The sequence below is a fragment of the Embiotoca jacksoni genome, unplaced genomic scaffold (genome assembly GCF_022577435.1).
Source record: "Embiotoca jacksoni isolate LCO1_2020_lvr unplaced genomic scaffold, fEmbJac1.0.p SCAF_23, whole genome shotgun sequence".
Lineage (NCBI taxonomy): Eukaryota > Metazoa > Chordata > Actinopteri > Embiotocidae > Embiotoca > Embiotoca jacksoni.
Window position 1 is genome coordinate 2,820,118 of NW_027185374.1, and position 13,456 is coordinate 2,833,573.

Below are 13,456 nucleotides of genomic sequence, written 5' to 3' on the forward strand. Positions count from 1 at the left end.
GTCGACCATCAAAACTTAGCAGCTTTAACAAGCTCCCCTTTAGTTTAGAAGTTGCTATGGTAACCCTGGACAGCGCGTCGACGTGGTATTAGGTAAACGCTAGTTTACAACGACGAGTAAAAAAAAAAAACAAATGACAAATTTTTAAAACAGAGTAAAGGGATGTCCTCAAGTAACTGTAAGTTTATATATTTTCTAATATGAGAGCAAAGTTCTCGTCAACGAACTTATCGGCCGTTACATCAGCTAACTTGAGTTTGACTGCGTTTCACACTCGTTTTGTCTCAACTGTTGACTAAATTATTCTCCCTGTTCGAGAAGATTAAAAAAATTAAAAAATGGATCGTTTCGTGGACAACCTAATAGAAGATGAAGCCGAGAGAGAGAGTCTTCTCGCGAAACCAACCTGCTTCATCATAATTGGAAGACCCGTAAATGCTCTTTTACTAACACACACACACACACACACACACACACACACACACACACACACAAAATTGAACAAACACAAGCAAACTTTTTATTTTTTATTTTTAAATACTTTTCATGTCATGTGACCCAGTAACTATCCGTTTTGTGGCAGGGTGTTGGTAAATCCACTTTGGCCAAAAAAATCGCAGAGTCCTGGAAGTGCATCCTGGTTGATGGTAAATTACCTTTTGGTATGTTTGGTTGTCTGTACCAACACGATGTCTCTGCAGATCAACTCTGATATTTCTCCTCTGCTTTTACAATCTTCCAGATACCGATCTGCTCAAAACGCACATAAAAAACAAAACGAAAGAAAGCATACAGGTGAGTAGCCTGACATAATCTGCATCATTTCAACGAACAGCCCCGTATTCCCATCGTGTGTTTATATTCTTCATTGTCTGACAATTTTAGCTCTTGGATATCTTATCTGAGGGTAAAAGTATACCAACGGATGTGGTGCTGCACCTGATTCTGGCCAGGCTGAACTCACCAGATGTGGAGCATTATGGTAAATCAGAGTTTATTAAATCAGGCTCAGTGCAGTGGTCATGCGTCCAAATAAACCCCTCAATCGCCAGATGTTGTGTGTAATGTTTGATTAAGTCTGATGGATGAATATTTTATGGGATCCGCAATGATAGTACAAGAGGCTGTCATTCAAAGGAGCAGACTGAGAGTTTGTGTGTCGTCATACAGGCTACGTACTGAGCTGCCTGCCGTTCCAGTCTGAAGATGGTCTGGGGATTTGTGAGCAGGTTGAACTGATCCAAAACCTTAAGCTAAGACCCGATTTCATCATTAATATCAAGGTTACCCTCATATTTTCGACTTAATGTTGTGCATTGCATTTCGTTTGTTAGCTTTGCATAAGTCAATGACATAACTGAGGTGTCTTTGTTTCAGTTACCAACATCTGTTTGCTCATTTGTCATTTTATTGTCAGTGTGAAAGTTCATATTATGACAAATATTTTTCAGGGTGTAGCTGATGTTTATATAAACTGATTACATTTACCTCTCACCAGTGTGCAGACTTGGACATGGTCCAGAGGCTGTCAGGTCTGAAGCAGCACCCAGAGACAGGGCAGTTATACAACAGGCATCAGTGGGAGCATGACCTGTATAAGAAGAAGAAGGAGATCAAGGATCAGGATGTGGAGGAGGAGGAGGAGGAGGAGGAAGAGGGGGAGGAGGAGGAAGAGGAGGTATGGCTCGAGGGAAAACAACTCTTGGCACTGACACCATGAGCTGTCTCTTGTCCCCTACCTTCTGCTGTTGCTTTATAAACGCACGATCCAACCTACCCTGTTGTACTGAATACGAGTAAAATGTTTACGTTACTTGTAGGTTAAGGAAGATCAACTCTCAGGAGTTAATATTGACCAGATGGTGTGGACACCAGAGACTTTACTCATAAATGTATGGGTTAGAATCAACATGTACAAAGACACCATGCTCAGACCACTGGAGGTGAGTTATCCAGGCCTGCATTAGTTCTGAATGGCTCTCAAATGAAGTCTTCCATTGCTTGCACACCTTAAAGTTTTAGTTTTGTGGGCAAGCACACAATGGTAGATTTAAAATATACTGCGCATCTTTAGGTTCCGCTTTCCTTTAGAAAGACAACATTATATTTATATCAGTTGAACAGTGTATGCAAGATTATTGCCACACAAAAGACAGTATTTATGGTCTCTCAAAATTCACTTTTATTATGGATGACACATTAGGTCATTAATATTTTTCAGATGCCAAATCAGTGATTAAATGTATCATTCCTCCATGTTTTGTGTTTTTGAGATACTAAAAAGAGCCTATGCAGTATAAAGATGTACAGTATCGTGTTTTATCAGAATCAGACCAGTGATGCCCAACAACAGTTTTAAAGATATTGCTGTTAATAAACAGGTGGAACAACAGATGAACATCGCCTGTGCCTAACATCTGTTCACACATTACCCAATTTTATGATTTGTTGTAATTAAAATCAGATGTGTGGTTAAATATATTTCCACCGACAAAAGATTTTAAAAGAACACATTTCTTATAAGATAAATCAAGCCTTTTTTGAGCCAGTAAATTGGAAGTTCATTGATATTTTTTTTCAGGACTACATGAGACACCACAACCCACTTTACCTCTTGGAGCTGGATGGAAACAATACACCTGAACAGCTGCACTTGGTAACAAGAAAAAAATATATAAGCTGTTTTCAGTAAATAAATCAGTTACAGTTAGGAACAGCCTCTGAATCGATTTAGGCATCATAGTGAGTGATGTCTATGTGAAGTCTTTATTTGAGCATAAATGTACATATTCAGTGGGCTGACTTTATTGTGTTGATTGTTATACTTCTAGTCTGTAATTTCCCATCTTGGATCTATGGCCATAAAGCCCGTCTCCATTCCAGTCCTTCTCCAGCAGCTGGATGAGGAAGAATTTCCAGAGGACATTGACACGGTCTGGCAATCTACATGTTTTATTTCAAAACAATCAATTACATGAATGAATATAAAACACTATATTTCAAACAACCTACATTTGGGTTATAAACACGCATGCAATACTGATGCAAGAATAAATGTTACTCTGGGTAACTCGCTCCACTGAATCCACTCCTAATTTAACTAGAATTACTTTAATCCTGACTTTCTCTTTTCTAGGAGGACCTACTGAGAAATGCGTGCTCCCTTGGGACAGTGGCCCCTGGCTTTAGGTGGAGAAGGAGCCGCTGGGGGCGATCTTGTCCAGTTGCTCTGAAGGAGACCATGGTCATTCCTGGCAAGCCAGAATTTTGTGTGGGGTGAGTGATATTTTCCAAATGAAAACTCTATTCAATGGCATTAATTGTCACTTTCAACTAACTTGCACCTGAACCACTGTACAGCTTCCAGGACAAACTGTACATCCTTTCATCTCAGGAGGCCTACCAAAAGTTTGTCACAAACCCCCGTCCGTACTTACTTCCTCCAATGCCCCGGCCCCCCTGCAGAGTTTCCATCATCGGGCCCCCTCTGGCAGGGAAGAGCACTTTATGTAAACTTCTTGCTCAGCACTACAATGCAGTGGTAGTTGACATGGAGGAACTGATGCCGCCAGCTCTGGCCAAGGTTGAGCAGGAGAGGCTTGACAAAATCAAAGAGGAGACAACTAAGGTTGCGATAGAGAAAATCAAGATGATGGAGCACGATGGAGGACAAGAACAGGGCAAGTTCAGCTTTGTTGATGATGATAGTCAATATCACTTGTAGAGTTTGACTGTGTGTGTGTGTGTGTGTGTGTGTGTGTGTATATATATATGTATATATATATATAGTTACATGTACAATACTCCAGTTTATGTATCACAGATGGTAATTTTATTCATGCATTGTTTTGATGTTTGGAGCTTACCGTGCAGAATAATGTGTCATACTGATCTGGACAGCCCGCACTGTGCAAATGGGTAAATGTTTTTCTGCTGTTCTCAGTGACAGAGGATCATCCAGAAGTGCAAGCCATGGTGCTTAGTGCTGTGGAGGAAGCCAAACAATTGAGCACATCTCCCATTAGCCTGTATGCTGAGGTCCTGCAGAATCATATAAAAGAGGTATGTTAACGATCTGAAACATGGCGGCTGCATTTACTCAAGCTTCTCCGCCCAAAATTGGCAACCAGCAGCGAGAAGCAACCATTGACTGCATCAAACATAAATACTGCCATTTAAAGAATTGCACCAGTTACATTGTACAACATGCAACATCAAATCAAACGGACATAACACCGAGACATTCATAACATTTATGATATGCCATAAATGTGATGTCAGTGTTAACCCAGATAAAATAACAATAAGTTTGATATTACAGGTTGAAGAGGTGAACTCAGACGCTGAGGGCACGACTCGGTGGGTTCTCGACAACTTTCCCAAGAGCCTTTCCGAAATGGAACCCTTACAGCAAGCTGGAATTCTGCCAGACATCATCTTCTGTCTCGGGGACAGTGATGGACATCAGGGTAGGGGACACAAACAAAAAGCATTTCCATCAAGTTGAGGTCATTTTTTAGTTGTATTTTACATTATTTTGCTTGAAATTTCCTTAGTCATATTTGGTACATGTTGCGCTTCAATTGATACACTGTGTGTGTTGATCAGTTTTGAAGAGACTTTATAACATGAATAAGGAAAGTGTGGACAAAGCCGTAAAGTTAAAGGATGAACATTCTTTGAAGGCGAAACAAGTCTTGTAAGTACAGATGCAAAGATGTCGTCAAATCAATGTCGTATGTTATATCTGAGCAAGATTATTTATGCAGCTTTTGTTCCTCTTAGAAACCAAAAGGAGGAGGAATCAGAGAGTCAGTCAAATCTACATACAGTTGTCGAAGAGACTGGCATTACAAGTCTGTAAAGCTGCCTACATTCCCATACTCTCATTGGACCTATACAATTTTATCAATATTATTTGTAATGCATCCTTTTGATTTGCAGATGATCCTGAACAATCTGGTGCCACCAGTCCTGCACATCCTGACACAATTACAAAAGAAGGTAAGCCATGTTGGTGTCACAACAAGAACATGCTGTTTTCTCATTTAAAAAAAAAAAAATTCAGATTTCTATTTTGTTCTTTTACAAGAGAAAAAAATACTCCCTTTATCAAGACACAGATTCAAGTCAATGAGTGAGTGTGACACTTTCCAGCGGAGTGCCCTTAACCCTAATTACAGTAGAGAATAATGAGACCAACAATTCAAATCTGTTTTGTTTTCAGTTTAAAAAAACAACAACAACCTGTGTATTACATGTAGCCCACATTCTCAATTCCAATTATATCATACCCCTGTTGCATGGGAGGTGAATTGGAGAGGGTCTACAAAAATACAGATTTTAGGATCTGCGTTCTACATTGAAATAACATTTCTTTAACCCACATGCATTGAATGAAACACAGTCAACATTTATTACAAAACCAAATTGTGACCCACAGAATATATATAAATTTTTTTTTAAAAAACACACACACACACACAATAATACCCGGGATTTGAAAGTCAGTGTGATGGTACTATAACGTTTACCCCGCCCCTCTAAGAAGCCGGTAGGTCAGAAAAAAAAAGTCTCATCTGCTTGTCCTGATTGGCTAGCAACACATTAACACCTGACCAACCAATATACATACGGTAAGGCCACGAGAGGTTCAAAGGCAACTTCAAAGACACTTAAGTACTTCCCAAACTATACTTCTCTGCCTATGAACACAAATGCACCGTTTTACAGAATTATAAAGAAACACATGCAAACAAATTAGCAGGGTGCTACACTACTACATACTGTGTATGAATTTCCACACTGTGGCTACAGACTTTCACTCAAAATCATACATACCTTTTGTTGTATTTTCAAACTATACCATATGTAAGCACCACTAAAGCAGCAAGTAGTACAAATTTGTTAATCTCCCTCCTTCTCTCCTGTGTGCGGCTCAAGCTGTGGTACTACCAAATGACTGGGATTTGGGTTATCCAGGCGGCCCAGAGATGAATGAGTATAAACTGCAACTGCAACAGTTTGCGACAGAATGGCAGAAAATGCAGGCTGCTTTAACAATCACCCACTGGGTGCTGGAGATCGACATCAAAAGCCCAGAGAACCTGCTTCAAGAGATGGTCTATCAGATGGAGAGTGAGTGTATAGTATAGCTTCATCACAAAAAACGTCATGTCTTTTAATCGCTCAGAATGAACGGTCAGAGATTAATTTCTTTTAATTGAGTTTAACCTCAACACAAGAGATTCTGACACACTGGCAATGTCATTCATTACTATTGTCCCTGGCAGTGCCGGAATAAAGGAATTACAATTTAAGAAGTAGAGGAGCAGATATTGTCAGACATCCACTTAAGGATTGGAAAGAGCATTTGAATTTTTTTTATTTCATTTCATAAAAAAAAATTAAAAAAAAAAAAAATTCACCCACAACTATAGTAACACATACTTTTAAATTGATACCAGAAGTTGAATGATTTCTTTAATAATGTGACACAGTACAAAAAGCCATGTTTGGTAAGAAAAAGTTTGATTTCAATCTTTGGTTTGCGTGATCTTCAGAACCCTTTAAGTATGTGTCCTGGGAGTTATCTGCGATCGACCTCGACGAAGAGGCCGACGATATGGAGGCCTTAGCTGAGCTGGAGAGAGGAGAGGAAGGCAGCAGTGAAAGTTCTGCAGCAGAGAAGGAGGAGGAAGTCAGTACCGTTTTTTCATTGTAAAGCCACATTTGCTAACTTTTTTGCCTTTATAAACTACAAAGAATGAAGAAGCAGGCCTTACTGTTCACTGCTTATTAATAGTATAAACAAACCTTTAACAGAATCTCTTGCCTCCGAATGCATGCAGGTGGAAACAACAGCCAACAGATTACTTGGAGATACTCAACATTTCTGCCCTGTTGCCTTAAAAAACCACAACGTCCTGTGGCCCTGTACGGATGACATTTCAGTCAAGTACCGTGAGAGGACCTTCAACTTTTCCAGCCAAGAGGCCAGGAAATCATTCCTTGAAAACCCTACACAATTTGTTACACAGACTGAGCCTCTTAAGGTACAAGCTGACACAAGAAGAGACAGAATAGAATATACAATAGAGGAATCAAACTTCCCTCACATTTTCCTTGTCCTCCTCTATCCAAGCCTCCTGCCCTGCGGATGCTTTTGCTTGGTACCAGAGGGTCAGGTAAAACAGCTCATGGGAAGTGGCTGGCACAGCAACTTGGGCTCTTCCATATTCAGTTCAGGGAGCTGCTCCAAATGTACATCATAGCCAAGACTCAGAAGCGGGTACTTTATGCTGATGAGGAGGTTTCTTTGGCGGAATATTCTGAGGACTTGGAGGCCCAAATAATGAAAGCCAGGGGGGGAGACAAGGAAGAGACAGTAGATACCTCAGCCAACATAAATGACATGGAGGTGAGCTTTGATAAAATGTTATGGTACTTCAATTTTAAGTTAAACCCTTTTTCTGGTTAATTATAGTATTTTCGACCCTGAATATTTGTGTGTCTACAGCAGGAAGTGCTACTGACTGATGAAGAAATGATCATAAAAGCTTACCTGTCTGGAGGAGAGCAGCTAAATTCACAGATCCTGGATATGGTTATCTTACCATTCTGGAAAAAAGAACCATACATGTAGTTATACACAGACACACAAAAGCATGACATCTGCCTTTGTAGCCTCCTTCAAAGAAAACCTTAACATTTTGGAAAAAGTGTACATTTGTTGTCTTTCTGAGAGTTAGAATAGAAATGTAATCTCAGCAAAAATGTTTCTGACTTTGTGTTAACTGAAGTGAGCTCGGTGAGGGAATTAGCATGAGATTTGTTTCTAAAAATGAGATTGCTATCCTGTAATTGAATTCACTGTAAAAAGGGAACAAGCATATGTCCAAAATGTTAAATGTTTGCTTTAACAAATCAGCATAGAAGTGTTTTCTTTTTATTCCACATGATGGAAAAAAAACAGTATACAAACCGCAACATATGTATAGCCTATACTTCCATAAATTTTACGCTCAATTTAGCCACATTCATTTCTTGCACCTTTTTTTTATGCATGTATGCATGCCTATTTTCAGTTTTTTGTTTTTGTTTTTATAAACACCTGACAAAAAGTGTCTGCTTACCTAAAGATTCTCTACTTTGTAGGTCTACTGGTTTCATTTTGGAGGGCTTCCCTAATGATTCTGACGAGGTGCAGTACATTTTGCAGCGACAGCTTTTCCCTGATGTTGTGATAGTCATGGATGCAGAATTTAAGGATATTAAGAAGCGTCTGTTGCCAGCATACCTGGAGAGCTGGCGTGAGCGCCACAACCACCGTGAAGCACAGTCAAACCTCCTTCGTGAACTTCATAAGAAAAATCGGGTACGAAAGTGACAATTTGGAAATAGTTTTAGAAATTGTTGTGATTTTTTTTTGCCAACTTTATTAGTCTTGTTGTCTTCCCTGACCAGTACTGTTGAATATGTTTCTTTTTGATACAGGAGGAGAATATCTCTAAGAGAAGGGCTGAACTTCTGGCAGAGCAAAACCCTAAAGGAGACAAAGCAAAGGTAAGCAAACTCATCATAACTCTATCATTCTATCTGTATCAATGACTAACTCGTTTCCTCTATTCCCTATTTTCTAACCAAACAGTCCAGGTATCCAGAGGATGAAGAGGATGATGAAGAGGATGAAGCTGAAGCAAACATAAAGAATGAAATAGAAGCCATTCTGGAGGACGAGTTTCCTTCAGAGAATGATGATGATGAGAACGCGGAGGATGACGACACGGAGGATGCAGCTACTGAGAGGCTGGAGACGGAAATAGAAGAGCGTTTTTCGACAGATGAAAACAACATAGCGACTATGATGGTACAAATACACAAACCCATAAAGGCACTTAGCTACACAAACGGTTTGGTGTGGTCGCCACACCCTGATCCTTTCTATTCACATTTAATATATTCAGTACAACCTCCACACTGTAATGTAGTTCTATTTCACTGATGGTCATATTCACTTTCTTGTGCTGTTCTGTCATCAGGAACTCCTGAAGGAACTAAATATACCCAAACTGACAATCAATACATCTCGTAAGCTTAGATTCAGTCAGCGTCAGCTGTTGCAGAAAATCCAGCCCATGCTGACCAACAGGGAGTCGCTGTTTCAGAAATGCCAACCCATCTCATACAGCCTGGCAAATAAGCTGCTGCTCTCCTCTTACAAGTTCCACAGTGCCTTCGGCTACTGGGACCCCATCTGGGTAGGCTTAATTTAGGAACGTTCTACAAAGTATTTTAAATACTACCACACCTTGTAAACATTGTTTTTTTTAACATATTTTTCTATCCGTGCATATCTCCCAACCTACAGCAATACAAAGAGAGAGACTTGATCCATCCTCTGCAGTGGTCTCTAAGTGCCACATATCCCCTGCTCTTCAATCAGTATATCTACTTCTTTGACTTGAAGGAGAACCGCAACACATTTATGCTCAACCCATTGAAGTACCTTCAGCAGCCCAAGCCTACCCCGTCACTTCCTGTGAAACTGGCAGTCATTGGACCTCCCAAATCTGGAAAGACCTCTCGTAAGACTCAAGATAGCTAAAGATGATCCAAAATGATCCTCGCTTTTATTTAGTCTTCTTGCTTTGCTTTTATTTTTCCAGTGGCGCAGAAGTTTGCTCAAGAATATAGCTTTACTCGAATGTCTATCGGTGACGCTATCCGAATGGTGCTAAACACACAGGAGCACACCGATCTGGCTGTCCAGATAAAAAGGTATCTCTTCCAGGGCCTTGTTGTGCCGGATGAACTGGCCATTCAATGTCTGGAGGTGGCACTCATGTGCTCGATGTGCCGCATGCGGGGGTAAGACGAGGGGTTTCTTACATTTATAAATTTATAATAAAAAGTCATGTGCTTCTCACTTTTCCGTGATAAAATCCCTGCTATGCCTCTTGGCGTGTCAAGATAAAGATTACACAACTGTCGAGAAACCTTTACACAATGTGCTCTGTCATTCCTGGTTGAGTGAGTATGTGAAGACAATATTTAATTCCTTTGCATTACAGGTACGTGTTGGATGGCTTTCCGGCAACCCTTAAGCAGGCAGAGTTGATGGAATCTCTGAGCATCATCCCCATGATTGTAGTTGAGCTTCAGCTAGACACAGAGGAGGTGCTGAGGAGAGGCCTTATCGACAAGATGAAGTTCAACAAGTCAGATAACACACATTATAGCAACTATAAATGAACTGCTTTTTTTCCAAAATCATGAGTCTGACATCTGATTAAAAGCACAAACAAACATAAGAGATAATAAAATATGTCCTGATTCCCCTTTCTTCTCCCATTTTAGGCCTCACTTGATGCACGACAGCTCTGAGATCCTCCACACGCGTAATTACATTTACAAGAAGGAGGTGGAAGACGTTAGGAAACACTTCCAACAACATTATCAGAACTTGTTCCTCATTGATGGCCTAAAGAGCAAATGGGGGATCTGGAGCAGCATTTTAAAGGAGGTCAGCATCAGCATGAAATACATCCACACTTACCTGGAGAAGACCCAAAGTGGTAAGTACTACTAGAAAAGCTTAAATGTGATTCTCCAGCAAGTAGCTCAGCAACCTACAGCAACCTATAGTTAAGCGCTGCAGGGCAGTCTGGTGCGCAAATATGTTTAAGTCAAAAATAAATGGACTATTTGCTCTCAAACTCACAGCTTAGCCTTTTTACATGTGCATATATTTAAAACATTATAACCCCATGCACATTTGTCAACAGGACAAGCAGCCTGCATCAACAGGCTGTGCGTCACACCCAAAGAGCTGGAGTCTCGGCTTGGAGAGTTTGACAAGTACTGCCCTGTTTGCTGGGCTCTACATTACCACCTGGTGGACTGCTCGGAAACAGTGGCCTTGACTCATGCAGCTGAGTACAGAGGACACTATTACCAGATGTGCAACGAAAACCATTTAGAGGTGAGTGACCTGCAGGCTCATAAAGGTTACTTGCACACAGATGGTCAAGTGACCAATTTGATATGTAAAGGCATTCAAGCTAAATTATGTTCTTCTTTTCAGATATTTCAGATTCTGTCTGTCATCACCCAGAGGGTCACACAACTATTAGGAATTTGTTAACATTGAAAATTTGAATTTGTGCATAACCAAGTATTTGAATCTGTGATTAAAGGAGAATATAAAATGTGTATGTTGCTCTAACAACCACAGCGGTTCCTGTCCAATCCGGATACATTTGTGACACCTGGCTGCCCACACGCCTTCCCACAACCTCACCTTCTGCCAAAAAAGCTGACGGAGATCGAGGTGAAGAACAGGTTCCCACAGCAGGTTGAACTGAGGGGCTTCTGTCCCATTACTTACCTGGATGGAAAGCAGAGGTACATTGTTCAATCTATTGCTGAAAAAAAGCATATTTCCAAATGTTAAAACGCAGGCACCCCACTTCAGTGTTTTTACCTATCCTTAAGTTATAACTTCAAAGACAAAGTTCATCTTGACTGACAGTAGTAGCAGAGTAATGGAGGTTTTCATTTATCAGTGAACAACAATTGCTGGTATGATTATTTTACTTAACAATTTTTGTAATTTGATAAGTAGCCCCTGGACTTCTCTCTGCCCTGAGGATAAAAAAAAAAAAATTTAAAAAAAAAATAAAAAAACGTTTTAAAAGCAGATAAGGTAAACTTCTTGTCACTATTAAAGTAATCAAAAACAAAAATACATTAATTTATAAGGTCCAGCTGCATTTTTAGCCTTTAGAATTTCAAGCATTATATGCCAACACAATTTGCAAAGAGGACTCTCTTCTTACTGCCTCAACTCTATAACATATGTGACAGTTTTATCTTCATTGAAGGCTTATTTGTGCTTAGGTTTGAAGCCCTGGTTCAAGGAAAGCTGGAATATGCTGCGGAGTACAGAGAACGGATCTACCTTTTTGAGACAAAGGAAAAACAGGAGAAGTTTATGAGGTGCAGGTCTATCTCTTTGTACATTTTTAAAAATGTGCCATTTTCTCAAGTTTCCTGCTTACAATGACTGGTTTCTTTCAGTTTTCAGCCACGACTTGCCAGAAAAACAATGTAACATTATTTTAACATGAATAATTTTGGTCTATTCATTGAAACTTGGTGTTCACACACATTACTTATTAAGGACTCCTGAAACCTACTGGGACCAGAGGCTGCCCAGTAAAGTTCCTCCTCTATGTGAGCCGGTACAGCTCACCTCCCTTCCAACTCTGGGCTACGTGGAACAGGTTGGACACACTCAAGTGCATGTATTACATACATACGAGTTTTTCTCTGTGATATCGACATGCTCTGAGTTGAACCTGTATTTTTTTTAAGGAAATATCCAGGCCAGTGATTAAGGCCTTGACAGCTGCTGGGTGTTTCAAACCAAAGTATCCCTTTCTCAGTATAGAAAGATCCGTACTTCTCTATGTGGCCTACTATTTGAAAGGTACGAGAGATTTCATGTTTGGCATTGGGCAAAATAAGATGTCATATGTGAATTATTAGACTTAATACAGATGATGGTAAAGATTTTAGGGGCTGTCTTGATTGAATTTATAAACTTTTTCAATGGCCTGACATTTTTTCCTAAATGTTTTTTATTTTAACCATCTTTCTGAATGAATACTCTACTTCTGAAAAATATGAGTCCATATTAATTTGCTATATTGTTAAATTAGACCATTTAGTTGAGATATAGCATTTTTCAACATGTATTTGTTTATTTGTATGTGTTTCTTTTACCCAAGTAATAAATCTCACATTTTTTATAGCTTTCAACCACAAGAGCACGGTCTACACCCGTCAGAAGTTCAAAAAGAAGCTGGCCTCATTTGAAGAGGACTGTGCGCTCATACCGTACCTAAGCTCAGCAATGATGGGCAACTACAGGCCTCCCAGTGAATGCCCCATTGATTTTGAGTTCAAACTCAAGAAGTTCTTGGCCTTTGGAGACTTGCCAGAAGCCAGTGGTGGGCTGTAGCTGTGCCTGTTTTGCACATTTGATTAAAACTTATCACTTTATTTAATTTGGTGTGATGAGCTGTGTGTCAACGAATCATTGTAAAATGTAACATCTGCAAGAACTTATTTCGTGTTGAGGTTAAATGTTGTTCTGTTCAGTAATTTTCAGCAGTATTCAGTGTCTGCCATCTGCATCTTTCTTAAAGCTTCCCTAAAGGTTGAGGAGTCCAATTCACAATTTCAAAACAAGTAATGCAGCAGGTTTCTCTTTTTAGTTATTTTCTTCTGGGAAGCAATATTCGGCTCTGTCATTTAGGTGGACTCTTGTTTTTATTGTATGCATGGTGAGGACTCATAAAATGCAGCAATAAATCTCCTTTTTCTGAGCAAATGTCTATATTTGCAATTTTTCCTCTCAAAGGACTATGATTTGTTTTTCTATTGATAA

General features: G+C 39.8%; 1 protein-coding gene and 1 long non-coding RNA gene across 2 annotated transcripts; one reads left to right on the forward strand and one right to left on the reverse strand.

The window, feature by feature from the left end:
* Window positions 1-327: 327 nt before the first annotated feature.
* ak9 (adenylate kinase 9) lies at window positions 328-13,375 on the forward strand. The gene is made up of 35 exons (XM_069158238.1): window positions 328-431; window positions 584-647; window positions 743-795; window positions 886-982; window positions 1,171-1,283; window positions 1,499-1,678; window positions 1,827-1,943; window positions 2,582-2,656; window positions 2,832-2,933; window positions 3,137-3,276; window positions 3,361-3,707; window positions 3,944-4,062; window positions 4,322-4,469; window positions 4,609-4,699; window positions 4,786-4,856; window positions 4,945-5,004; window positions 5,944-6,138; window positions 6,564-6,700; window positions 6,852-7,055; window positions 7,145-7,420; window positions 7,520-7,641; window positions 8,158-8,377; window positions 8,497-8,565; window positions 8,651-8,869; window positions 9,042-9,260; window positions 9,371-9,587; window positions 9,669-9,870; window positions 10,074-10,220; window positions 10,360-10,577; window positions 10,788-10,984; window positions 11,237-11,406; window positions 11,902-12,000; window positions 12,185-12,287; window positions 12,379-12,493; window positions 12,819-13,375. The coding sequence occupies exons 1-35, from the start codon at window positions 339-341 to the stop codon at window positions 13,025-13,027; spliced, it is 5,208 nt and encodes a 1,735-aa protein (XP_069014339.1). The 5' UTR covers window positions 328-338; the 3' UTR covers window positions 13,028-13,375.
* LOC138203412 (uncharacterized) lies at window positions 6,434-7,664 on the reverse strand. Its single transcript, XR_011178713.1, has 3 exons — window positions 7,565-7,664; window positions 6,817-7,338; window positions 6,434-6,677 (listed from the first exon to the last, which is right to left on the reverse strand). It is a non-coding gene; the product is annotated as an uncharacterized lncRNA (long non-coding RNA).
* Window positions 13,376-13,456: the final 81 nt, after the last annotated feature.

Bases quoted from the DNA above. Each gene is read 5' to 3' on its own strand.
- ak9 (XM_069158238.1), top strand. From the start codon at position 339: ATGGATCGTTTCGTGGACAACCTAATAGAAGATGAAGCCGAGAGAGAG. The intron at 4,063-4,321 runs GTATGTTAACGA...TTGATATTACAG, and splicing joins TGCAGAATCATATAAAAGAG to GTTGAAGAGGTGAACTCAGA. The intron at 4,470-4,608 runs GTAGGGGACACA...TGTGTTGATCAG, and splicing joins GGACAGTGATGGACATCAGG to TTTTGAAGAGACTTTATAAC.